The 25285-nt window shown below is 47.0% G+C and overlaps 14 protein-coding genes and 2 non-coding genes across 16 annotated transcripts; 7 read left to right on the plus strand and 9 right to left on the minus strand.

Moving 5' to 3' along the window:
- Positions 1-746: 746 nt before the first annotated feature.
- Positions 747-1079, plus strand: CYC1 (cytochrome c; the record flags this gene model as incomplete). Its single annotated transcript, XM_019130909.1, has 1 exon — positions 747-1079. One exon carries the CDS (start codon positions 747-749, stop codon positions 1077-1079), a length of 333 nt encoding a protein of 110 aa, XP_018982998.1.
- A 519-nt stretch (positions 1080-1598) lies between these two features.
- On the plus strand, positions 1599-3005 carry ISY1 (Isy1p). The gene has a single exon (XM_019129883.1). The coding sequence runs from the start codon at positions 1635-1637 to the stop codon at positions 2541-2543; it is 909 nt and encodes a 302-aa protein (XP_018982999.1). The 5' UTR covers positions 1599-1634; the 3' UTR covers positions 2544-3005.
- Positions 3006-3258: 253 nt separating this feature from the next.
- BABINDRAFT_168986 (uncharacterized protein) lies at positions 3259-3657 on the plus strand (the record flags this gene model as incomplete). The annotated part of the gene is made up of 1 exon (XM_019130623.1): positions 3259-3657. The coding sequence occupies one exon, from the start codon at positions 3259-3261 to the stop codon at positions 3655-3657; it is 399 nt and encodes a 132-aa protein (XP_018983000.1).
- Positions 3658-4590: 933 nt separating this feature from the next.
- BABINDRAFT_163385 (uncharacterized protein) lies at positions 4591-4935 on the plus strand. Its single transcript, XM_019129884.1, has one exon. The coding sequence runs from the start codon at positions 4600-4602 to the stop codon at positions 4825-4827; it is 228 nt and encodes a 75-aa protein (XP_018983001.1). The 5' UTR covers positions 4591-4599; the 3' UTR covers positions 4828-4935.
- A 533-nt stretch (positions 4936-5468) lies between these two features.
- Positions 5469-6195, plus strand: BABINDRAFT_182531 (uncharacterized protein). Its single transcript, XM_019131168.1, has one exon. The coding sequence runs from the start codon at positions 5569-5571 to the stop codon at positions 6040-6042; it is 474 nt and encodes a 157-aa protein (XP_018983002.1). The 5' UTR covers positions 5469-5568; the 3' UTR covers positions 6043-6195.
- Positions 6196-7578: 1383 nt separating this feature from the next.
- Positions 7579-7651, minus strand: BABINDRAFT_t338. The gene has a single exon. It is a non-coding gene; the product is annotated as a tRNA-Arg (tRNA).
- Positions 7652-9039: 1388 nt separating this feature from the next.
- On the minus strand, positions 9040-9429 carry BABINDRAFT_163386 (uncharacterized protein). Its single transcript, XM_019129885.1, has one exon. It carries the CDS (start codon positions 9361-9363, stop codon positions 9154-9156), a length of 210 nt encoding a protein of 69 aa, XP_018983003.1. The 5' UTR covers positions 9364-9429; the 3' UTR covers positions 9040-9153.
- A 1236-nt stretch (positions 9430-10665) lies between these two features.
- MP65 (putative family 17 glucosidase) lies at positions 10666-11890 on the plus strand. Its single transcript, XM_019129886.1, has one exon. The coding sequence runs from the start codon at positions 10677-10679 to the stop codon at positions 11730-11732; it is 1056 nt and encodes a 351-aa protein (XP_018983004.1). The 5' UTR covers positions 10666-10676; the 3' UTR covers positions 11733-11890.
- Positions 11891-12037: 147 nt separating this feature from the next.
- Positions 12038-13862, minus strand: BABINDRAFT_163388 (uncharacterized protein). The gene has a single exon (XM_019129887.1). The coding sequence runs from the start codon at positions 13710-13712 to the stop codon at positions 12324-12326; it is 1389 nt and encodes a 462-aa protein (XP_018983005.1). The 5' UTR covers positions 13713-13862; the 3' UTR covers positions 12038-12323.
- Positions 13863-14231: 369 nt separating this feature from the next.
- Positions 14232-14682, minus strand: BABINDRAFT_163389 (uncharacterized protein). Its single transcript, XM_019129888.1, has one exon. The coding sequence runs from the start codon at positions 14535-14537 to the stop codon at positions 14313-14315; it is 225 nt and encodes a 74-aa protein (XP_018983006.1). The 5' UTR covers positions 14538-14682; the 3' UTR covers positions 14232-14312.
- A 364-nt stretch (positions 14683-15046) lies between these two features.
- On the minus strand, positions 15047-17856 carry BABINDRAFT_163391 (uncharacterized protein). Its single transcript, XM_019129889.1, has one exon. It carries the CDS (start codon positions 17416-17418, stop codon positions 15388-15390), a length of 2031 nt encoding a protein of 676 aa, XP_018983007.1. The 5' UTR covers positions 17419-17856; the 3' UTR covers positions 15047-15387.
- A 1386-nt stretch (positions 17857-19242) lies between these two features.
- Positions 19243-19527, minus strand: DAG7 (Dag7p; the record flags this gene model as incomplete). The annotated part of the gene is made up of 1 exon (XM_019131401.1): positions 19243-19527. A coding segment is annotated over one exon (285 nt), but the record flags the coding sequence as incomplete, so codon positions are not given.
- A 1000-nt stretch (positions 19528-20527) lies between these two features.
- On the minus strand, positions 20528-20748 carry BABINDRAFT_163392 (uncharacterized protein). Its single transcript, XM_019129890.1, has one exon. The coding sequence runs from the start codon at positions 20695-20697 to the stop codon at positions 20542-20544; it is 156 nt and encodes a 51-aa protein (XP_018983009.1). The 5' UTR covers positions 20698-20748; the 3' UTR covers positions 20528-20541.
- A 322-nt stretch (positions 20749-21070) lies between these two features.
- BABINDRAFT_172742 (uncharacterized protein) lies at positions 21071-22279 on the minus strand (the record flags this gene model as incomplete). Its single annotated transcript, XM_019130910.1, has 1 exon — positions 21071-22279. The coding sequence occupies one exon, from the start codon at positions 22277-22279 to the stop codon at positions 21071-21073; it is 1209 nt and encodes a 402-aa protein (XP_018983010.1).
- A 576-nt stretch (positions 22280-22855) lies between these two features.
- Positions 22856-22927, plus strand: BABINDRAFT_t327. The gene has a single exon. It is a non-coding gene; the product is annotated as a tRNA-Glu (tRNA).
- Positions 22928-23279: 352 nt separating this feature from the next.
- On the minus strand, positions 23280-24944 carry VAC8 (protein anchor; the record flags this gene model as incomplete). Its single annotated transcript, XM_019132012.1, has 1 exon — positions 23280-24944. One exon carries the CDS (start codon positions 24942-24944, stop codon positions 23280-23282), a length of 1665 nt encoding a protein of 554 aa, XP_018983011.1.
- Between the last annotated feature and the right edge of the window lie 341 nt (positions 24945-25285).

The raw sequence follows: 25285 nt of genomic DNA on the forward strand, positions 1-25285 counted from the left end.
AGATATCGGTGAGAATGCCCTGCACCCAGAGCGCACAGGCGCTGTTTCCACGAGCCGGGAGGAGCTCGGAGGAGCTCGGAGGAGTTCGGAGTAATTCGTCGATTTGTGCCGAACCTTGTCAGCACAGATCCCAGCGATCCTATTCGCCACTCTTTTTTTTTTGTATAAAATCGAACAAGACGCCCTACGGCAGTAGCGATTGTAGGGCTCGGGGAGAGTTATGCAGAAGTCTCTGATGTGGCGTTCAGTCTACCAACAATGGAGGCACTTTCGACAACACCCAGTACTGTATAATGACGAAACGGCTAAAGTTATTTCATAGCCTTTTAAGACGCTTAACCGAGAAAGGGTATTTCTTAGTATACGGCTCGGGCGCCGCAGTATTTGGCACTGCCAAGTGGCCAACACACATGGGAAACCCGGATGTATACTACGCCACGAAATATGCGCAATTTCCGGAAGTGGAAAGGTCAGGAGTTGTGGGGTGGCGATGCACTGCGCTGATTGAGCCAATGGAGACTCGCGAAATAGTAATTGTACGTCGTTTGTATAGGACTATAACCAATTGTTTCTTTTTCCCGGCGTTATACACAGGATGGCGCGGTTGCCTCCTCACCCGATTCTTTCCACCAGAACCGTGAAATTTCCCGAAAAATAATATATAACGGCTCGCCCTTCACCGGTGGCAGTTTCGAAAGCGTTTTTTTTTTCTTCTTCTTTCGTTTTCATACACACATACTATCATAATGCCAGCTCCATACGAAAAGGGTTCCGAAAAGAAGGGTGCCACTCTCTTCAAGACCAGATGTCTCCAGTGCCACACCGTTGAACAAGGCGGTGCCCACAAGGTTGGTCCAAACTTGCACGGTATTTTCGGCAGAAAGTCCGGGTTGGCCGAAGGTTTCTCTTACACCGATGCCAACAAGAGAAAGGGTGTCACTTGGTCTGAACAGACCTTGTCCGACTACTTGGAAAACCCAAAGAAGTACATCCCAGGTACTAAGATGGCCTTCGGTGGTTTGAAGAAGCCAAAGGACAGAAATGACTTGATCACTTACTTGGCTGCTGCCACCAAATAGATCTAACTGACTACCGCTAGAAGTCTGTTACGAACCCCCGCCCCAGTGTTGAGGAAGAATGCAAGTTGTTTGCCACCTCCATGTCAATAGAACACGAAGGTATGTTTATATACACATATAATAAGTTTCTGTATATATTTAACTGTTATTTATTCTAATGAAATTTTTGATTGAAAAGTGGAGAAATCTTGAGAAGCGGAAGAAGTCTTGATTGAAGTGGAAGGGAGGAGCCGGCAGTCAGAGCCCCGTTTTGAATGGTTAGATCAAGGGCTTGCCTGGTGTTTCCTTCACCTTGAGGCATTACTTTTACTCTTTTCGTCACAAAGACTAAAGGCTTCACTTGCTCCTTGTATGTGCCTCAGACTCACCTGAACGGAAGTACTTCACCTCTTGGTCCATCTCTGTCTATGTGTAGGATAAATTTTTTTAAGTGCTTTACACAGTACCGGAGTAAATTGCATATCAATATCCCACCTTCATCAATCAGTACCAGAACATTAGATATCAGTACCAGGACAAAATTTAGACACCAGTACCAAAACATACTTTAGTTCGATGTCACGAAATTCAGAAAAGTCGCAGTCTTCCCTACACCGATTCCAGGCGTACAAAAACCAGATCGGTGGTGTCCTAGAGTCCAACCCTAACCTTCGGCCAAAGTCAGTCAAGTCCTGCAAGAGCTTGCCGCAAGCTGAGAAGTGGCGCTCGGTGGTTTTAAAGGAAATCAATGGCCGGTTGACTCGCATCAATGACGCCTCTTTGAACGACTACCAGATCAGAGACATCAACGATGAGTTGAACAAGATGATAAAGGAGTTGAGATCGTGGGAGTATCATATCAAGGAGCTCGGCGGAGTGGATTATATCAACGTTCAGACGGCGCGACTGGCAGGCTCGCCGAATTTTGGAGCTCTAGGATACAGTCTCCGGGGGTACAAGTACTTCGGGAGGGCCAAGGAGCTCGAGGGGGTCAAGGAGATCATCGACTTTCAACGGAAGCAGAAGCTGGAGTCCCAGGATCTTTTCAACAACAAAAAGTCTGAGCGAGCTGCCAAAAGTAAGGCCTTGAAGGAGTTGGAGGCGCGAGCGGGACCCTTGTACTACGGGTATCTCGATGAAGCGGGGAGCGGTGTCGATAAGGTGATTGAGACGGATCTCGATGTGTTGATAGACCAAGTGAATGAGGCCTTGGGCGATGGTGTACTCGAAAATGTCGTCCCCAGAGAGCCAGTCGCAAGCAGAAATGAAGAGGTATCAGAGCTACTAACGTTTGAGAGGGCCAAATCGAAGAGGATAGTGCGTGAGTTGCGCAACAAAGAACGGGAAGGAGGGGATGTTTCAGACGCTGGATTTTTAGAAATCAACGATGATGAATTTCAGATCCCCTCGGTGGAGGAAATCGAAGCGCTTTTGGTGAGCAGACGGAAGCAAGCCCTTTTAGAGAGGCTCAAAATCCAGGCGTAGTTGATTTCACATTTGAGCTGTTATTCAGATTTGAAAGATTGCACATACATGTTTAATTTGACCTAGGAAGGTGTCAGTATTTAGTCTCAGATAAGCATACGATCTTCTGACACCATTATCCATAACCGCAGCAGCACAATTCACAACCTGTGATAATTCAGCAGCCATGATTCCTGCTTGTTGCGAGGGGTGAAGGTCCAATTCGCCACAGCAGAGCTTTACGTTTATATATTATATCTTAACTCTGTTGTTATCCTTCCATGTAGGTTGGGAGTAACATTCATAGTGTTAAGGTTGAGCTCAATGTTTGAAATGCGGCTGAAGCGGCGAGATTATTTGTTCAGGGTCTTTTCTAACCTGGCCATTTACTCGATGTGGATACTGTTCTAAGCTGTGAATAATTGCCTTTTAAATAGAAACTCCAGGATATATGCATCTATGCCTTTGGAGTATTAAAACCGGGTAGCAATTAATTTTATAACTAGCACGCGTAAATCTATGTAGCTTACATTAGTTTGGTTAAGTCGCGTGATAGAACACAAAAACATCAGTGAATGAATCCAAATCAGAGTATGGGGAACCGTAAAAGGGTTATAGGAATAATAATCACCAAATAATCAATCCAGTTACTAACATCGGCGTATAAGTGATAACGGTGACCAAGGTACAACCTCCATACTGCTTACTCATTGATAAAAAACAGTAACATATCATGATGGCCTACTTAACCAATCTTTCCAACTTGCTTTGCTTTTTGGTCTTTGGAACTTTAATGTACCTATGTACTGGTACTCTAGAATTAGAAGCTAGGGAAGCTACTGGGCCTGCTATCAATCCATCATGGATGCCGCCGCGATCGTACTATATGATAACTCTTTTGAGTTCCGTCACGACTGCATTGGCGGGTGCTGCCACCTATATTACTCCGTGGGTCGAGAAACTTGTGAGTTCTAGCCATAAAAGCAATACAAGTAGTATAACACGTGTGTACGGCAACTACGAAAATGTTCACTATAAAGTAACATTTATCGGGGAGGACTGCGACCAGATAAATTACAATTTAATCCCCGATCAACAAATGAAAAGGACGAGTTATAGCTTTAAGAAAGCATAAAATGGCTTCTTTTCCCTCACCGGCTTCATTTCAACAAAGATTTATTATATAACCATTACACGTGTGAAGTTGTGCCATTCACACATGCTTATATGCCTTCATATATGCTCTTGTGTTTTCAACTAGGTTTGTAGTATATCTAGTATATAATAGTGAATATTTTTCCTCCGTAAGATATACACAAGAAAGGGAGAGTCAGTAGCCGTATATACTGAGACTGATACGATACCAAGGTGTCCGCCTATCAGAAGTACAGAGATAACGATCGACGGCGTCCGTCTAGTTGAATAGAACCTTTACTAAATGAAGCTCAGACCTGCAAAAACCATCAATAGATACTTTAGAATGGTTTGGTAACCCGTGTACTTCATAATTAATAGGAAATCAGAAAGCGCACAGTTCGATAGTACAATTGTCCTGTTCTATAAACTAGAGTATACGAAGTAGGTAAAATACTATTTACTAAATTTAATTCTACAATACTGTTGTATCAATTCCAACTCCCTTAGTGTAGACACACAAAGGCAACCCAAGACTAGTAACCTATTTAGTCAGGTCCAGGAACAAACGTCACTCTCTACCCAATTCTGGATTGCGGTTCACCTAATTTCAGTGTTATATCCTGGGTATGCAGCAAAAACCAGGATATATTCTTAGACTTAGGCCTATGTGCACTATATTTCAACAGTGTGCCTCACTAAGAGTGAAAAAGGTCTTTATGGTGATAGTTTACGCCTCCGTAAAATAACTTAGAGACTGCAGATACTCTAAAGGGGTCTTATTTGGCCTATCACGGTCTAGACTGGGTAGACAGCAAGCGCAGTAGCAATAATTTTGGTAAAGAAATATCATATAAAAACGGCAAATCCCAACTAGGCGTCATATACATAGAAAATAAGACACTCTACAAACTACACTTCATTTTATTCAAGGCAATCCGCAATGAAACGTTCCGTGTATTACTTACTACGCCTCCTTCAGGTGCTTTTATTATTAGCCGCTGCCAATGAATCAATTAGTGAAATTCTACTTCAAAGGGATAACCACGGTACAATAGGCCCGGTATATGCGATATTGGGAGCCAGCTTCTGTGCCTTGACTACCATATTATCCAAGAAGGTATGGAGAAGCCCCGTGAAAGAATGCAGCCCATCTCTGATGTCCAAATGAACATTTATTAGAGTTTCTATATAGGAACGGAGTGTGACTTGGAAGAAATGTACGTAATGGAGAGTATCACACCGGCGTTGCTGACCAATTGTAATTTTCCGATTGGACAGGAGGCACTGTAAGGGACTATGATACCGTTTATTATTCCATACGCATGCACCTTACTCACAGCGTGTACGTTGTTATTGGCATGGACCGGGGAGCAGTGATGAGACTCGAATGTGAGAGGGTGAATCTCAGTTGGAGGAAACAATCTCAACGAATAATATGGTGGAATATTTAACCCTAGCCTTCTATGGCAAAGATCTCACTTATCAATTATTGTTAAATTCGATTGATTTATCTCTCTATAGGACCTTAGGCTTAATAAAAGATATTGCTCAGAATAATGCTAAGTGTATCTAGTAAGGCTCTTGGTACGGAAATTGGCCTTTGTAAATCAACGATGAAAGCTCCTTTTTCTGAAAAATCGAAAATGGATGAAGCTACAATACTGAATGTCTCGCCGGAGAGTTAAATCTGAGTAAGTTCTGGCTGCCTCTGCAAGAATTCCTGAACGCTGCAGTTACTCTAAATAAATCTTGCTTCATCACAGTCTAGATCAAGTAGATTGCGAGCGCAGTAGCGGTGTTATAGGTAGAGAAATATTATATAAAAATGCTAAATTCCAGCTAGGGGATATCTGAATAGAAAGTAAGAAGAATTACAAACTACATTCCACTCTACTCAAGACAATCCGCAATGTTACTTTACATACGTTTCTATCTGGGCCTCTCTCTGGTGTTTTTCTCACTATTCGCCATAAATGAATTAACGATGGAAATGACACTTCAAGGAAACACTTATAGTACAGCGAATCTGGCATGGGAAATGTTAGGAACAGGTGTATGTGCTTTGACCGCCGTATTATCCAAGAGGTTATTGGATGGCTCTGCGAAAGAGTGCGGCCCTATTTATGGTGTCCAGATGGGTGTTGCTTACAAGGTGTTTTACACAGGAACAGAGTGTGCTATGGAAGAAATGAAGCTAACGCATAGTAGCTTGCAGAGACTGTTGAACAAAGTCTATCTTCCGATTGGGTGGGGAGACTCTGTGAGGAAATATGACGCCATGTGTTATGCTATAAACAAATACCCTACTTATAGCGTGTACGCTGTGATTGGCATGGACCAGGGAGCAGTGATGAGGCTCGAGTGTGAGAAGGTGATTATTTAAATGTTTCAATCGTGATATTAAACGGAAGAATGAGTACAAACATGAGCCATATCTGGATTATAAATCTCAATTGGAGAAAAACGATCTCAACGAACATTATGGCAGAAGATTTAACCTTAGCTTTCTACGGCAAAGACCTCACTTTTATCAGATACTGTTAAATTCAATTGATTTATCTCTCCATAGGACCTTAAGCTTAATAAAAGACATTGCTCAGCATAATACCAAGTGTATCTAGTAAGGCTCTTGGTACGGAGACCGGCTTTCGTAAATCAACGACGAAAATTCCTTTTTTCTGAAAAATCTAAAACGAGTGAAGCTACAATACTGAATGTCTCACTGGGGAATTAAATCTGAGTAAGCTCTGACTACATCTGCAAGAAGGCTCGAATACTGCAGTTACTCTAAATAGGTCTTGTTTGTCTTATCAAAGTCTAGATTGAGTAGATAGCAAGCTCAGCAGCGATGGTATATGAAGAGAAATATCATATAAAAACGGTAAAGTCCAACTTGGGGACATCTAAATAGAAAGCAAGTTAAATTACAAGCTACACTCCACTCTACTCAAGGCAATCCGTAATGAAATATTCCATATATCGCTGGTTATGCCTCTTTCCGATGTTTTTCGCGTTAGTCGCTACAAATGAATCGAGAGAAATGACACTTCAAGGAAACACCCATAGTGCACCAGACGCGGTAAACGCAGTAGTGTGGACCGGAATCTGCGCATTGACTACCATATTATCCAATATGCCATGGGGTAGCCCTGTGAAGGTGTGCAGTCCTATCTACGGTTATGGTCCTGAAGTTTACTATAAAGTTTCATATATAGGAACGAACTGCGATCCTGAAAGAATCACATCTATGCACAGAGCTATATCAGAACTTATTGCGGACCGCGAGTTTTCGTTAACTCAAGGTAATGATGTGAAAAACTATGGCGCCATTTGTTACGCCTCATCTATCCTTCCTAATTATACAGTGTACGCTGTGATAGGCATGAATGAGGCCGCAGTGAGGAGGCACGAGTGTAAGAGATGATAGTGATCCTACACTAATTGTGCCTTTGAAGAGTAGCTAAATATATGAACGAAGTATGTTATCCGTACTTGACCCTTTTCTTCTTGATAAGCCCAGGGGCCGAATGTCTTTCTTTCCGGGCCAGCTTTTTCAATCCTAACATCGCTGCGCTCTGACTGTGTAGTGTTTAACGACAAATACACATACTGTGACTAACTTTCCAACTAGTGAGCCTATACGCCTATTCAATGTGTATATTATCATAGCTTAAGCTTCTACCAAATTAAAATGGCAACTGATTATAAGAATAAGAATGTACGCTGATCAATACTCCATACACCTAGCATAAAGCTTTTGTGTAGCCTATCATAGTGCACTGGTTTAATATATTGGGTGGAAACCGAACGAGGAAGTTTAAAAGGCTTACCGGAAAAAAGAACCTCTTTAAGCTTGCTTTAATATTATACAGAACACTTCGAAATATAAAGGAAAAAGGGAATCTAACTAAAAACAAACAACCCACGGCGAGAGTCGAACTCGCAATCTTTTGATTAGAAGTCAAACGCGTTAACCATTACGCTACGCAGGCATTTCTTTCGTCGAAATTGACGTGATAGAAATTAATTGGAAATAAAAGTACCAACATGCTCACCCGTATTCCCTAGGTCAAATAGTACTAACCGTATCCCAGGAGTGGTAAGAATGGCCAAGCAACTAACACCTTGTTTTCTACTCTAAAGCCACCCACGGGTTTTCCGATGCACCCCTCTCCTAGCCTATACCGAGTAATGATCACACAAAACTCCAACCACTCTGTATACGCGTTGACTCTATCTTCTAAAAATAATTTAATTTAATCGCTTTCTGGTCGTAAAATAATCTACCTGAGAATTCCTGTCGAAATTTCACATCAGTGCACCCACGGATGTCTTGGCTATAAAAGTAAACTGTTACTGTTATCAGGGTTGGCGATGCGATAAACCCTAGCTAGCCGCTTAATCATGGACCACGATAGAAACGGTAAACCGTCCCTATTAGTAATCTTGCACACGTTCCAGAGAATCTCCGTGCCAGGTTTAGTGCGCACTAGTCCGACTGTAGTCTCACCGGCTTGACAGTATTGACGTGAAATCTTCACGACGCATTTTACGAACCCTGTTAGACGCGCCTACTGATAAGGCTGGTTCGTATTAACCACAGATCCTCAGGTAGGGTCAATATTTACCTTTTTCTACAACAGTGAGGGTATTTCGTGAAGATTCTAGAAAGGGATAAGTTTCCGCGTTTGCTATGAAATTCGGTAGTCTCGACTTAAGAAGCACCTTGACAACGACACAGGATGAAGGCATGAGTGAATCAGAGCTATTGCACAACTCCATTCCAACAAGTGGATTAACGTTACCTTATTGATCTTCAGCTGTTATTCCCTAGCGGGTGGCATTCTTCCGTCCGCGTCAATAACGATTTACGTTTGATAGCGAAGGAGTACCAAGAGATATCGATCTGCTTACGGAGTTGGCCACGTGCCGCACAAAGGCAAGGGCATAGGTAAAATTTTCACCCTACTACACGTCTAGTTACGTAATGGGTACGCGGTGACGTGCGGTTGGGAAACTAAGAGATTGTCCAAGTCTCAACAAAGCGATGAAAAAGAAACCTAACTTGATATCGCCGTTTAGATACCGCATTCGGGGCTTGGGGGAGGGAGATTGTGCCGCTACAACTCCAGCCGTAGGATTGCACCAAAAAGGAGGCTTTTGCAAAGTGCAATAGAGCTTTATATAAATGTGTGTAATTATGAATTGCAGATCAAAAGCTATGGTAGCCAGCGGTAGAAAATTTCTGAGAGCCTAGAACATGAGTAACTGTGGCCTGGCGCATATATGGCCAGGGTCAGGCCTTGGCTTGACTCCCATCGCTACCCTTGTCACACAGTACAACGGCACACTGACATAAACCACTGTTTAATCAGCCAAGATACGACATCGTTCACCGTTTGCAATAGATTACAAGAGCTAGTGGGAAAAGGCAAGGTCATCTTTCAGATGTGAGCTAGCCTTACATATCGGGTGCTAACCTCCAAGCTCATGTTTAGCCTTCGACCCTCGAGAACAACGGGGCCTTATTTGATGGGTGGACTGTTTTGCCGAAGCGTCGCAAAATAGCACTTTCACATTTCGCCCAAACGTATGGAGGAATATATCTTGCCCTAACACATAGAGGGATATATTTGTGACCCTCAAGATAGTTTATCGTTTGCGAGACTTGCGGAAAAGCAGTCGATCCTACTTGCATATGCATACTTGCATTTCTACTAGGCTTGGTCAGATCCGAGAGCTCCGTTAAACACGGTAGACAAGAGCTTGCTCCGGATATCTCAGCCTTTGGTGGGTTCTTGGAATGGAATACTTTGAATGTGAAGGGCCAAGAAAGTAATGTAGGCACGAAATCCCTTCAATGACAACAGGTTTGAATAGCCCAAGGCGGCAGGCGTAGTCTGCTGTTTATTTTAAAAACAGCTCCTAGCAGCTTCGTCCGTCAGGTTAGCACTTACATTCACGTCTGACTATTACTCAAGAACGGAGCCGTCTATGGTCATTTTCAGCATGCACTGTCACTCTAGAGGTATCCCGGTATTATCATGATTTGATTCGCAGAAAAGGTTTGCACATGGGCGCCATTAAGGTTAAGCCTAACTTAGTTCGTTGTTCATATGTCCACCCTCTGCTCTGGGCACGTGAATTCGCACATCGGTTGGGACCGGTTTCTATGTTTAGTGTTTTCTCGAATAGTAACCCGACGCGGCTGCACGTGCGTATACCCCCCGGAAAAGCGTGGATCTTCACGTGAAAGTCCCTTATATCCAGTCTTCCTAGTCCTCGTGAGGAGTTCCTTACCCCTCTTTTCGCGGAATGGCTAACCTTCTAATATTACAAAGTACTGCCATGCTGCTAAAGATGAGGTAGATGGCATGCAAATGGAGGTAGAGACTAGACAGAGATCATCTATCAGGGCCTAGACCCAAACTAAATCAACCACTGGTTGTCCCTCCTTGCTGTTTTACCCTCGCGTACCCTTACACAGGTGTAAATAAAGGCCGATCTGGCGGCTCGGTACGATAGCTTCAGGTAAAGCTAAAGCCTAACGTAAACAATCCTAAAATAGAGTTTCCTTTCAAGGATACTTAAACACGACCTGCACTAAACGATGCTCGCCCCGTTTCAGCTGTATACACACAACAAATACTAAACACACCCAAACCCCAGATGTTTGTACTGCTGGCCTATCTACCTCCAAAAATCCAGCCTTCAATAGATCCATCATCATTTATTGTAAAAGCAGACCGATTGACTTCGCATACATAGGCCAATCTCTCACTTCCCAATTAGGCACTACATGGGCAGACTTGGTGACCATGCGTCATGCAAGCTGCACACGGACGCGTGCGCTCCCAAAACGGAAACTTCAAAGTTCTGGGCTGAAAAAGAAACTCGTCCGTCCACCTCGGACAGCCAAACGCCCTCGTTTTTAGTACTTCATCCAAAAGGATCCACTTTTTCTGTTCTCTTTCGCAGTAAGAACACTTCACCCCAGTCACTCCTTAACTCTTCCAAATGCTCTTTAATTCTGCTATTGCCGCTGCCTCCTTGATCGCTACCGTTGCTGCCGCCGAACACGGCCACAAGCACGAAAAGAGAGATGTTGTGTACGTCACCGAGACCCAATTGACCACCGTCACCCAGGGCGCTGCCGCCGGCACCGCCGCCGCTGTTGCTCCAGCTGCTGCTGCTGTTGTCTCGGCTGTTGCCCAAGCCAAGGGTGCCAAGACCACCGCTGCTGCGGTCACCAAGGCCTCCACCACCTTGACCACCGCCGCTTCCTCCCCAACCTCCTCCGCTGGCTTCAATGGTGGTGCCAAGGGTATCACTTACTCCCCATACAATGCGGACGGTACCTGCAAGAGCCTCTCCTCTGTCCAGTCCGACTTGGCCCAGATGGACGACTTTGCCATCATCAGACTCTACGGTGTTGACTGCAACCAGGTCGAGAACGTCTTGCAGGCCAAGAAGACCACCCAGAAGGTCTTTGCCGGTATCTACTTCATGGACGCCATTACCGCTGGTATTCAGCAGTTGGCTTCTGCCGTCAGTTCCTACGGGTCTTGGGACGACATCTACACCGTCTCCATCGGTAACGAGTTGGTCAACAGTGGCCAGGCCACCGTTTCCCAGATTGCCGGTTACGTTGCTGAGGGTCGTACTGCTTTGAAGGCCGCCGGTTACACCGGCCCAGTTGTCTCTGTTGACACCTTCATCGCTGTCATCAACAACCCTGGCTTGTGCTCCTACTCTGACTACATGGCCGTCAACGCCCACGCCTTCTTCGACGGCCTGATCGCTGCTGCGGGCTCTGGTGACTGGGTTCTTTTGCAGATCCAGAGAGTCTGGTCCGCGTGTAACGGTGACAAGGATGTCTTGATTACCGAGACCGGCTGGCCATCCCAGGGTGAGAACAACAACGTGGCTGTTCCATCCAAGGCGAACCAGGAAGCCGCCATTGCCTCTATCAAGGCCAAGGCTGGTAGCTCCTGTATCTTGTTCAACGCCTTCAACGACTACTGGAAGGCTGACGGTGCTTTCGCCGCCGAGAAGTACTGGGGTATCTTGTAGATACCCAGTCGTATCTATACCCTCTTTTCCGACTTGACCAATTTATTTTATGTTTAATCAGTTGTAGGTGAAGCGTGGATGCAATTTTGTAGCGAGGGCACTCATCGGTAATCTGGTGGTTGGATGGTAAGTCTAGCTTAGTGCTAGTATGTTTTAATTGATTAGAGCGTTTGTTTGTCTGCTTTGATTTAGACACCCACGCCCTATTTCCCTAGTTTTAGCCATTTAGTCCAAACATGTATTCTATGCTTTTTGTACCCCCTTTCTTTATCTGTCCCAGATCCATTTCTACAATTTTTTTTAATCGCTGTTTCTTTATCATGCCAGAGAAAAGATTGATAACATATGTGGTGCACCTCCTAACGGAAGAATAGGTATTTTTTTTTTACTCCTCTTATACGAATTTAATTTACTATAGTACGTGTGTTATATAACCCATTCTCTTGACATACCCCACGTAGACCTCTTTATCTTCTCTGGGTTGGAGCACCCCTGCTTATCCCATTTACGAGTAGATTCGTCTCGTACCGCAAACTCCAGAAACGAAATGTAATAAACTGTATAAAAGAAAAGCACCCGAGAGCCCTCCCGCTAGAACACAACCACCGAACTGATGCTATCATTCGAGATGAGCACCTCCCAGATGCACCGCCTCGAACCATACAACATGGTCTGGCCCCAGTTCTTTGTGCGCTCGTCTTCCACCTCCCACCCCACAGATTCTCTCTCTCCCTGCGACAAGTATTCACTGGAATCGATAATCTCCAAGTCATGGATAAACTCAGTCTCGTTGCGGTCTAACAAGATCGGCTTTTTGGCCCCCGTACCGTTCACCGCCACCTCCGCGAAATACATCTCCGAGTTTACAATATATTGCAGAGCACCTTCCTCAACCCAATCAAACGCCGTCTCTGGCAAGTTGTACTGCGATAGGGTTCCCTTGGGGTCCCAGATGCACCAATTGCACTTTTCCCAGCGCATAAAGTCCAAGCTGTCTACGACTCCACTGTGAAGCACAATCTTCTTCAAGACAGGCGAGCCTCCAGAGCTGGCGTCGCACGAGGTGTCGTACATCAAGTCGCAGCCATACCTGAAGTAGTTGTGGAACACCTTCGCCTCCAGCAGGGGAAACTCGCCGCGCGGGGTGGATGGTGCGGGGCCATTGGCCAACTGGTGGATAAGCAATCCAGAGGAATGAGCCTTCCTAAAAGCCTCCTCTGGCGGGCCCAAGCGGGCTAGAACCTCCTGCTGCGTGGTGGAGCCGAGAACCAAGGTGGTGTCGTGGCCGTCCTGGAAGACAAACCTCGCGTGCCCCATTGGCAAGTTGACATAGAGTTTCTGCAAGCGCGACGACCCGTTTAGCGGTCTGATGAGGGTAGCAAGCGGGGATCCCGCACTAGCTGAGTGCACCACATTCTTCAGAATACATTGCAACGATTCGGCAAACCTCTCCCAGGACTGGGCGCCATGGTAGACGGATATAGAACTGCACAACACCTGGTTATGATTAATATCAACGTTCAACAAGTTGAGATCGGTCTGGGAGGCCTTAAGCTGCTCCCAGGCTTTTTCCCCCACGCTATCCAAGTTAAACTTGAAGGAGATGCCGGGATACGACAAAATGTACGTCTTTTGCGCGGCATTGAGTTTTCCCGGAAACGTCGGTCCAAAGATCTTATTATAGATCTTTGCGAACGAGGGTTTGGGTGTAATCCAATGGGCGTTATACGTGAAATTGACCGTGGTTTCGCTTTCAGCGGATTCGAGGAGAATCTCTACAAGGATGAGCTTCTGGTGGAACGGCTCGAATGTAAGGCGAAGTTTGAGCAAAGGGCAGAAGATGACAATTGGCGTTTGCAAGATATCTCTGTGTGAGTAGGTGAGTTTGAAGGCATCGTGGACGGTCCGCTGAAGGTAGTGTATAGTTTCGTAGAGTGACTGGCCCAATTCTGAGGTGTTAATACGGGCTATTAGACACATCTATCGTAGGCGGCCACCTCAAAGTGTGGTGCTTTGTTGGTTCCAACCTAGGAGGGATATCAGATGAAGGATACGTACGGAAGGGTCCCACGGAGTGGGTGGGTTTGATGGCGAGGGAGTCGGGGTGGAGAGTACTCATTGGATGTTACTATTTGTGTCGCTGTGGATGCCCGAGAAGAGTATACTAATAGTATATTTAGACAGTGACCAGAATAATCTTCTCTGCTTCCCCACTAATGACTTGGTTGTGCCAGGGTGTTGGGTAACGTTTTGGGTTTGTGGGTGTCGCCACGATCGAAGCTTATCGCAACTTTCTTATCGGATGCCCATGGCTCGCCTAGTCACGTGAGCGGAGGGTCATGCATTGGTGTCTATCGCTTGGTCCAATGTTGATATATAAATATAATGAATATAACCGGATAATTGTAATCGTGTCTAGTTTAATTTTTAATATCGAGTTTCTGTTTAACACTAATCACTTTTTTCAAGTGCCATAAAACATGGTGGGTGCAGTATCTTGGGGAATCGAAACTGCACTTTTAAAAGGCCCAACTTTAAGGATAACAGTCTGTGCTGACTCACAACCTGTTTGTGTCATACTCATAGCCCAATGTACTGGTTGCCTGACCCGAAGTTGATCTGGTCATCTCTCGTTTGGTACCCTACATCCATGTCTGATCCGTTGACAGACAGATTTCGGTAATATCCATGTTCCACCATCCCGCAGTAAAATTCGTGCATATTCGCAAGCATGTTTCCGTCAATGTTCATATTGCGTTGCTGGATGCGGATCACCAAGTACTTGTAGATCAAAAGCGCATTCATTGACAAACACCCGGTCACCCAGCAGAAAGCGACCCTAAGAAACGGAAAGAGAAATGCGTTTATCAAGTCCCACACCAGGTTTCCATGTACCTTTGCCTGAAGCTTTGCTCAGAGGGGGATCGGCACCAATTACTGGTAGGATTGCTGGAAGTGGTTAGTACGTGTTACGATGTGTCATAGGGTTGAAGTAAACCAAAAATAAGGTCAGAGCTCTAGGATAAAAATAGCCCAGAAACCCCTTACCCCGGCATGGAAACAAATTCTAGACATACCCACAATATTCCAGTTCGCATTGTACAAACAGGTACAGAAGCACATGTCGTCGTGGTACGCCTTCCATTGGATCAGCTTCCAAACGGTTTTCTCCATCGGGGTTGTGCCTATAGGCAACTTCGACCATTTTCCGGTGGGTTTATCAATAAACGGATTGCCCTGTGTGGGGTGCTACATGGCCCACAATTCTGTGAAAATGCCAAGTCTGAGGATCCCTTCTATGACATTGTTGGTCGCAGTGGCCATGGTTAATGTTGCTATTGGGTATGTTAATTAGCTGACTCTGAAATTTTTCTATTTAAATATCTCGCATTAGCTGTGCTTGGAAACGGAAGTTTGCACACGCATGTCGAGAAAACATACGCTGACCGATATCCGCATTTGACAGCAACCACAACGGGGTGCATCCCATAACTGGAGATGATGGCTGAAAAAGGTGAACCATTTCATGGTCATATACACCCCCAGAAACTCTATACCCTCAACGATTAATCCCGAACTAGATCGCGTTTCTTTACTCTCAGCTACCTATGCATACCCCCACCCACTTATTAACACTGTACCATTTATATAAACGCTACACATCAACAACACCCATACCGCGCGCCCACGCGACAAACGCACCGGCACCAGCGAACGAGTCGCACGAAACATTGCGCGCGTGCCGTGCGCCGCGCGGATCCAAAATGCGGTGGCACATCTTCAACGCCTCGTAGCAGCGTGTCTCGCGCGCAACATCTACCGCGTGATGCGGATTCGCGGGCCCGTTGCCGTCACGCGCAATCGCGACCAACAGCTTGTGGTTCAACAACTTGTCCGCGAGGTAGTGCAACCAGTACACGTTGGACTTCAAATCCACGGACCAGTCGACGCCGTTGCGACGAGCTCTCTGGAGGTAATCTGCCTTCATGAACCGGTAAATCTCAAACTGGTAGTCACCCTTCCCCGTAAACAACTCCGGGTCATCGAGCGGTTTCCACACCACCTGGGTATCTAGCTTGAGCTTGGATAGCGTAAAATCAATGACAGTCACCTCCAACTCTGTTGCGGTAGGGTCTTCACCCATAGCGACATCCATTTCGGCCAATTTCTGGTAATTCACGTGCTCCTTGATGGTGATATTCCCCCAGTGCAAGTCGCGGTGCTCAAACTTGTGCTCCACTTCGCCGAGCGCGAGCGTGCGCGCCACCAGCCAGAAGATGCGCGACGCCTGCTGCCAGTCCTGCACGGGGAATCGCTCCAAGTCAGTGCCCGCATACTCGAGCTCAATCACAAGGAACATCTGCGTCGCGGAAAAACCGTCGGGGCGGGCATTTTCCGACGAGTTGGAGCGTCCGTAGCGGTCCCAGAGGCGGAGAAGAAGCTCAGGATAGCTCCCTTGCACCACGTGCGAGGAAGTGTACTTCACAAACCCGTCCAAGTGTGACAAGTGCTGCGTGATCTGCAACTCCTGCACCAAGTCCTGCGTGCAGACCGCCGCGTGCGCCGCGAACGGCACGATCTTGAGCACATGTCGCGCGTCACCCGAAAAGCTCGCCTCGAGGAACACCTCGCTGTACGTGGACTCGGCTAGCTTGGAGAGCTGGAACCGGGGGAGGCGCGAGTTAATGAAGGACAGGAAGGGGGTGACATGGGGGGAGGATGTGAGGGCGAGGAGGGGGTGCAAGTGGTGGTCAGCTGTCGCGGAAGAAGAGCGTGCGCGAGACGAGACGAAGCTGCGAACCGCAGGGGCGGAGGAAACAGCGACCGGCTTGGTCTTGTCCGACCCAGAGCCGTTTGTGGTGGTACGAGTGGTTCCCGTGCTAGAGTTCGACACATTGCGTGAACGCGTCTCGCGTGCGATCACGCCCTCGTTGAGTGAAATAACCGAACTTCCAAACTTGTTTTCAATCTTTTTCTGCGACGACTGGTGGAGCACCGGCTGCGAGATTCCCGGAAACTGGTATTTCGGCTTCTTCTCAAAGAGCGAGATGCTGCTGCGCGGTGGGTTGCGCGTTGGCGAGCGCTGGCGCGCCTCGGTCACGACAGGGCCACGGAACGATTGCGACATGCGACGGAGGAGTTTCTTTCCCTTAGCAATCGCATCCGACTCCAGGATCGATGTGGAGATACTGCGGCGGTGCGTCGGGTTGCTCGCGGCGCGCAGCTCGCGGTCTGGTGCGGTCTGAATGCTGTGTGTAGTCATAGGCACACTACTTGAGCGTCCCGTCGCGTCTATCACTTCTTTTCTCGGGTTCATGGGCGCGGAAATGCGGTAGGCGGTAGTCGTGCGTGTATGTACATGTGGATTCGGTTTGTCCTGTTCCAAATGGACCATCCGATGGACGTTGGGCGACAACAGGGCGAGAGGTTCACGCGCGCGCACGCGCGGGACCTCAAGTGGCACCAGCTCTAGCGACACAATATCCGCGTCTCTTGCGAGTGGTGAGTCGTTAAACGCCGCAAAAACCGGCGGCTGGATCCCGTAGGAAATCCCAGGAGAAGGCTCTTCGTCGTCGCTGTTCTGAGCAAACGACGTATCGGAAATCTCGTGTTCCTTGAAGGTGTCCCACAAGTCGTCCAAGTCGTATTGGCGGGTGTTGCGACGCTTTCCGTATTGTTTCAACATCGGAGAAGAAATACGTGGGAGCTAGAAATGGGAGCTAGCGAGGGACGAGGTGAGGGCAGTAGCTGAAGCTGGAAATGAGCTAAAAAGGTAGCTGGCGAGAAAACAAAAAGCTGGATGAAGTCACTAAAATAGCTATCAAGAGTTTTGGCTCCGAGCAATCAGAAATAAATCGATGATGGGAAAATAAAGAGTGAACGTTCAGCACGTGTAAGTGGGTACGGAAAGGCGGCGTGGTTTTCGCCCTCTCGTTTGGAACAAAACACATAATAACATATCAGCTTGACGCACCATATGCGGCCTCGGTACAGGGAATGCCTATTCGCAGAGATATTCCTGCAGGTATATCCGAAGGCATGTACTCGCAGGCAGGCGAACAAAGGCAGGAGACAAAGGGAACCAGGGGGGATAATGCCGGGGGGCTCTTCTTGTTGGTCTAGTCTGACCAGATATGTGCACGCTACCAATGCGCTGGATATAGGATATTTTTAGCACTTCCGAGTAGAATTGGCATTGCCAGATGCTGTAGATAGTATGTGACACAACACGGTCCCTATGGTATAGGAACAAACATTTACAGCTTGCTTAGGGCTGTCCGGTTTAGATTGTGTGTTGTCTAAACTTCCTTTTTTCCCCAGCCAGGCTGGAAAGCGGTCGGAAAGAAGCTATCCCCATTCAAAGGAAGTCCTGGATGCTACTAAGCCACCGCCCATTTAACTCCATTCGGCAGGGCAATCAGGCAAGCTAGTGGTTCCTAGGAGGAGTCTGCCGGTGTTTACGCAGAATGTGCACATATGCGCCAAACTGGACGATTCATTGCTTGGGTGATTCCGCAAAGCAAAAAATAGTTACACAATGTGGCATTTGCAGATCAAGACAGGGTGCCAAAGGGGTCGTGCATTTATATCCCCAATGTTTGTATAGCAAGGCTGTTTAAACAAGACAAAGGGCCAGGGCGGTCCAAGCTGCTGCCAGAAGCCAAATCTGGAACAGTCTGGTCAGGGAGATGTAAATTACCTCAGCTGCTTTTATTGTATACGTCACTTACCTCAATGTTTAGGTGTCTGTAATTCAAGTTAGCACTGGCGATGGAGGCTAAATATGTAAATGGGATCCACTCGAATGGCACTGATGCAGGTTTGACTCTCGACGAGGACTACCTCGATTACCATGTAGAGTGGGTAAACTGAACGTTCACCTGGATACCGTTGGCCCTAGTATTACTAAACGATATAGACTTGGTGGCTTAACTTCAAGGACTTTGCTATAATTGAGAATGGTTCACTTTCCAAGTTATGCTAGACGACTTTATATATGCTACGAGAAGGAGCAGCCTTTCATGTGCCTTCACGCGGGCGGGGTGGTTACCCAAGGTAGAGATGTACGATAGGCTGAACGTTGCCATGATGATTGTATAGGAGGAGATGAAGAGATAGAGGAGGTCAACGGGATTCCCTTATTTTCCTTCCAAATGTCAACATGTGTGATAACATTCATCCGTTTCTCGTGTACATGGAATCCGCTAGATCCATGCATGAGGTCCTCGTAGAAACCGGGTACGGTCTAAACTGTAACACTGTTAGCAACAAGTTTATTTAACTGAAATGTATCCCTCGTCTGGATTAGTTTTGAGATTTACGTAACAGCAAAATTAAGCGCTAAGCACATGGTATCAGATCCTACAAATCGGATAAATAATAGCCCTATACATAGCATGTGCATTGATAATAGAGAAACGTTGAGATTTTCTGGTGAATAGTACAAAAACAAAAAGGAACTCATGATTAAAGAGACAAGGGTAGTCAAAAAGTCCTACTCCTCAAAGGCCCAGGTAACTTGGATAACACCGACATCCTTGTTGGCTAATTGCTCAAAGGCCGCTGGGGAAAAGTCAAGGTCATTGTCGGTGCAAGATTCGCAGGAGTCAACCACTCTGACTCTAACAGACTTGTTGTCGTAGCTGGCATTGATGTACTTACCGCAGTAGCCACTGATATCATCTGTGCCAGCCTCGGTCTCGTACAATGATTGGGCAATTGCCACTACGTATTCGCTATTGGTAGAGACGGTCCCACAGTTGTCGTTTCCGACATCATAGTAAGTGCCGCGGCCGGTGGTTTCACTGACAGGTTCTGTAGAAGCTGAGGCATCGGCGGCAGGCTCTGTAGAAGCTGAGGCACCGACGACAGGCTCTGTAGAAGCTAGAGCATCAGCAGCAGACTCAGCGGTCGTGTAGACGGTAGCTAAGGTGGATGGAATAGGTGGGGCAATGTTTGAAAACAAATTACCAGACTTTGCAGAATCAAAGCTAAGACCTTCGGGAATTGGAATCACCACGCCAAACACCTGTTCGATCAAGGCTGCAAACTCTTGGCTGTTAAGAGCTTGCGACTGAACACCGGTAAAGGCCATGACGGCAAGGAAGGAAAAGCGGACCAAATTGTTCATAGTGTGTAAAGGAGCGTGGTTTTTTTAGAGCCTATTTTAATTAAACACGTTGGATTAATTTCCAGATCAGGGTACACTGACCGTTATTTATACAGAAATATCAGACGCTGGGGATAGGCTTTGTAGCGTTGCATTAAAGGTCTAGATCACTAAAATATAATTAAGGCACTATCCGGAAGTTGAGGCACTATGTTATTCTTTCTTTAGTCCAGACAAGTCCCCTTGTTACTAGCTACTGGTACCGGAGTTATGCGGTGGCTCCTAGATAAGATGTTTCAAGATGGCGCACGGAAGATGCAAGGTGACGGGTTAGTGGTTGGACCGCGTCGTAATGTATTCCATTGAAGTAAGACATCCTTCATTCAGAACGAAACTACTATAGATCTGAGACTGGTTAAGTTACCCGAAATTCCATACGGCATGAGCTCGAAAGGTGCATTGCGTTATAGCAGCGTAGAATACACACCCATGGACAATCACACTTTATGGAGCGGAGAGTACAGACTGCTTTAAGAATCGCCAAGTGAGCTAAAAAGACTGAGTTTCCATCAGTAACGAAACACAATTGGGCCAGACGTAAGGATTTTCCTCGTAACAACTTCAAGTGCCAACGATCTATTTGATGGCCCGTATGGACCATTCAGAGGGAATCATTAAAAACACCGTTATACCGAAGTATTACTGATCCATCGTGCATGTGAAACACTGCCTCAATTTGTGCATGGCTCGCACCAAAAGGCAGCTCTGATTAGCGTCTGCAAGATCCTCCGTGCTGATGGTCTTATCGAACCGGAAACCCACAACCGATTCAGACATGCACTTCATGCGATGCATTTTCAATTAACTCCTAATGGGGCACGCTTTGTATGTAAAGTGGAAACGTGAAATGCATGTCTCACATTTTGGTCACACCGTACGCACAAACCAAGAGGGACAGTACATGATTCATAGGAAGCGCCAAATATACGGTATTTACAATATTCCCAAAAATCTAAAGCGGATGGGTTGTCACATCCAAGACAAAGTATAGTATATAGAATAATATTATCATATATACAGCAGTTTGATACTTTGAAGAAAACAAACCAGCGTACAAACCCCAAAATTCATCAGTAAATAATCCCTCTAGGATCGTATTTCATCTTTGGGGCTGCTAGTGGTCACACAGAGGGTTCCTATTCCTTGAGGTGATCTTGGGCTGAATGGCTTATCTCAACCACCAATCAATCATCCAATGAGGCAACAAGCCTCCGATAATATCATAAATCCTTGCCCCACTACCGCAATAGCACACACCGCCCAAGACATATCTCTTCTGGTCATAAATCAAATCATACACCAAATGGTACAACTCGCGCAATGGCGTACCCCTGACTCCTTGAATAGGCCCGCTGGTGTGCTTTACCTTGGTAAAGTTCTCCGCATAAATCTCCCTCGTCTGGTCGTCCCACGCCAACATCTCTCTCTGGATCGAATTGTCGATCTTAGTTGACGATATCGGCTGGTTGGAGATCAGCATGTTGCCTAAACGGATCTGGGTGACCTGGATGTCGTTTCCTGACGACAACTCGCGGTGAAGACACGTAAACAAGTCCTGGACAGCATTGAACGTGATGGTTTCCGGCGAGTGGAAGGGCAACTTCAACGCTGGGAGAATCACGGGGTTGACCAAGATAATCTTTCCGCTGCTAGCACGCACAATATCCACAAGACCAAAGGCAAGGAAGTTGAGGTACAAGTTCAACTTGGCCGTCACTCGGTTCCAGGTTCCGCTCGAAATGTTCTCCACTGGCCCCACGGGATACGCCATGTCAGGGATGAAGATCGCAGAGGTGAGGTGCAACTTGTGGGGCTGGGCACCGGCAAACGGTACCACGCGTTCGTTCATGCGCTGCTTGAATTTCATCAACGCAAGCTCAAAGTCCTGGGGGGTTCCAACCATGTCTAGATAATCAAAGTCATTGTAGCGATTGGTCTCCACAAATTTGACTTCATGTTCTGAGGTGAGCGTAATGTACACAATGAACCCCCGCTTCTCCAAGTCCAAGGCGATAAGGCGGGTTAACGGTTCTACCGGCGAGCCAATAATCAAAACCACCTCATACCGCGCCCCGTTTGGCATTCGCTTGGCCCGTCGTTTGTTCTCTGTGCTGTCCTCCGACAAACGGGGTAAGTAGCACTTCTGGTAGTAGTAGTACCCGGAAAGCGACGCGAGGCCGATGGTGAGCACCGAAACAAGGCGTTTGCGGCGCAAAAGCGAGCTTGTCACACGTTCGTAGGGCGTTGAACGGTGGAATGGCAACCGTGGTGTGTCGCTAGTCTTCTTAGCAAACCATCTGGTGGACTGCTCAACCGTTTCGGAAACTTGCTGGACGTATTCCGAGCCGGTGATGCTGTGGTAAGTGGCGTTAGCCATCGATTTGGTCTGCGTCTGGAACGCGTATAAGGCGTCAAATACCTTTTCTGCAAGGTCAGACATGATCTGAGATTTAGTGGGAGCTTAGAAGGCGTGGGAATAAGATAATAGATGATTTGTCCCTCGTTTGAAAGGCGTGTGAGGAAGAAGTTGAAGTTGATTTGGCGGCAAAAGGTGACTGAATGTCAGTGCAGGATATAAACTGGGGAATCTATATCGTTTAAATGGGAACGGGAAAATCACAAGGATTAAGGTATATCTAGCCGTTACCTAACTATTCATCAGCACTAATTGGGATGAAACTAATGGGAGATTTTTTAATCTAATTTCAGAGACGTCAACCTCTGCCAACTACATAGTGAGCTCTCGAGATTGGGTAATGGAAAATAAGGTAACGTGAATCTAGAGAGAGAAAATAGCACCTATTTATCTTAGCTATTGGATGTATTGGGAAATAAAAGCTGTAGCACGAGCCATGCCTGAAGACAGAATCTGAGGGATGAGTTGGATATAGCAATCTATAGCGGAAACAGCCTTTTGTTTTATGATGTGTTGATCTATAATGTCAGTGAATCTTCCGATATAGTGTAACGGCTAGCACGGTTCGCTTTCACCGAGCAAACCCGGGTTCGACTCCCGGTATCGGAGCTCATTAGTTTTTGCTTACAGCCATTTTTAAAGGCTCCTCCCAAAACATACGTCGATTGATTACTGGGTTTAATACATTTTACGGCTTACCACAAACCAAGATATAGAAATCCACCATGAGTTGCGTTCGCCAAAGTACAGCAGCTCCAGATTATGTCCTTGAGAAAACCTCTAATTTAGATGTAGGGCCACTGTCAATCGTCCTTTTTTTTTCGCAGGCTGTGTTATAATCCGAATGGTGGTAATTTATTCCCACGGCAGTCTCCGGGGAGATGCTGACCTTAACCATTTACATTTCATTAATAACATTCATTACAACTTTTAGCCATATATACACACCGGGACACTATAGTTATCCCAATATCTGCAAGATCTGCTGGGTTAAGTTGAACAACTCCACCTTTGGATCGTCGGAACCCTCCTCCTCACCGCCGCTGTTCACGGCATGGGCAACCTGCCCACTGACGCTCTTAATCCCAAGCAAGACTCGTTCGTTCTCCTTGATCAACCCGTTGACCTCCACATCGTTGCTCTCTAACAACTGGAGAATCGTCCAGAGGGCAATATGTTCGAAGGTTGGGTTGCCCGAAGCCAAGAAACGCGTGAGAAACGAAGAAATGCCCTGATGCGGTGACTGCCAGTTGTCCACGATAATCGCGTAGTCAGGAATCCGGGAACACAAGTTCGCCAAGGCAGCGGCCGAGTTACCACAAACCTCGCCGTTTGGCGAAAAGGTCAACGGGATAAGCACTGACAAGATGCCCTGCTCGAGTAGCTTCAACTTCAAGTCGTCGGCAAGGGCCAAAATGGCAAAACAGGCGGAAATCTCCAGCTGCACCGCCACGGAAGCATCGAGGACAAGTTCCATGCACTTGGCCAAGGCCCCGGCGTCAAGCAAGGCCAAACGGTTGCGTTCCAGCGAGGCCGCCAAGTTTCTCAAGGTCGAGACAGCGTGGCACTGGATCTCCTCAGAGTCCTGGTAGTCAAGAAGAGCCACCAACGGCTTGAGGAAGCCCGCGTCGATGATAAGGGCCTCGTTCATGGGGTGGATGGAGATGTTGCGGATACAGGCGACCGAGGCGAGGATGAGGGGCAAGTGTGCAGAGGACTGTAAAAGGTTCACCAAGTGCGGCAACCCGCCACACCGTACAATCTCAAGCTGGTACTGCGCGTCCGAGGCCAAGTTCCGCAAGGCAAGCGTCGCCTGGCACTGCACGCGCGGCGACTGTGAGTCCATAAGCGACACCAACTGCGATACAAGGCGTGGCTCGGTGGCTGCCAAGTTCTTGCGGTTGATTTCGTCGACGGCAATGTTCGACAAGGCAGTGGTACAATAGTACTGCACGTCGGGGTCTTCGCTTGAAAGTAACTGCACGAGCACTGGAACGGCGCCGGCAGCCACCAACTCCTGTCTGTTTTCACCCAGATGGGTCATGTTGAGCAAGGCCCCGGTGGCGTTTCGCTGGACCCGCAAGTCTTTGGACTTGGCAAGCTTTGTGAGCGGCACGAGCGCGCCGGAGGTGGCTATCTTGGCCTTGTTATCGTCTTGGGTGGCCAAATTCGTAATGCAGCCCACGGCATTGCACTGCACTTCGATATTATCCGACATCATCTGACGAATCAACGGCTCAAGCCCACCCATGTCGACAATCAAGATTTTGTTTTCGTTGTTGACGGCAAGGTTGCCCAACGCGGCGCACGCGGCCCTCTGCACCTCGGGGTCAGTGGACTGCAAGAGGATGAGGATCGGCTCGAGGACGTCTCTCTGGACCGGGCGAACATCCTTCTCGGTGATTTCTGCAAACGCCAACGCGGCACTCCTTTGCAAGTCAATATTCTCGGAATAGACTAGCGTGGACAAGGCCCGGAGCGGGCCGTTGCTAAAAAAGTCCACGTCGGTTCTGTTCTCGAGGTACTGGAGTAACGCCGATATGGCGGCTCTTTCATTTTCAGCCAACAACGGCGGGTATATCCCCTCGGAGTTTTGGCGAGAGAGGCAACTGCAACAGATACCCATTGTGATGTTCAATTATGACAGGCGTTTTGGTAGGGGGAGCAATAAATCAATCGGTGGTACTCTAACGGGCAGTATACGCAACGAAGTGTATCCAGATACTTTTGTGCCACTAACAATGCGAGTTCGGTGAAGGCGGCAAGCAAAAGTGGTGGAGGTGAAATTTGCTTGGGCGGAGGTAGGGTTTGCTGATGAGTATCTTTTTCAGAATACGTGTGGTGAGTAGCAGGTAACAAAAAGAGCAGAGATAATGGTGGGGTAGACTTGAGGAATACCCGGCGGTTAGATACCGCTATCGTTTTTGCTTTGCTTTTTCCCCCCTCGCCGTTTGCGTTAGGGAATAC

Source organism: Babjeviella inositovora (assembly GCF_001661335.1).
Source record: "Babjeviella inositovora NRRL Y-12698 unplaced genomic scaffold BABINscaffold_14, whole genome shotgun sequence".
NCBI classification, from domain to species: domain Eukaryota; kingdom Fungi; phylum Ascomycota; class Pichiomycetes; order Serinales; genus Babjeviella; species Babjeviella inositovora.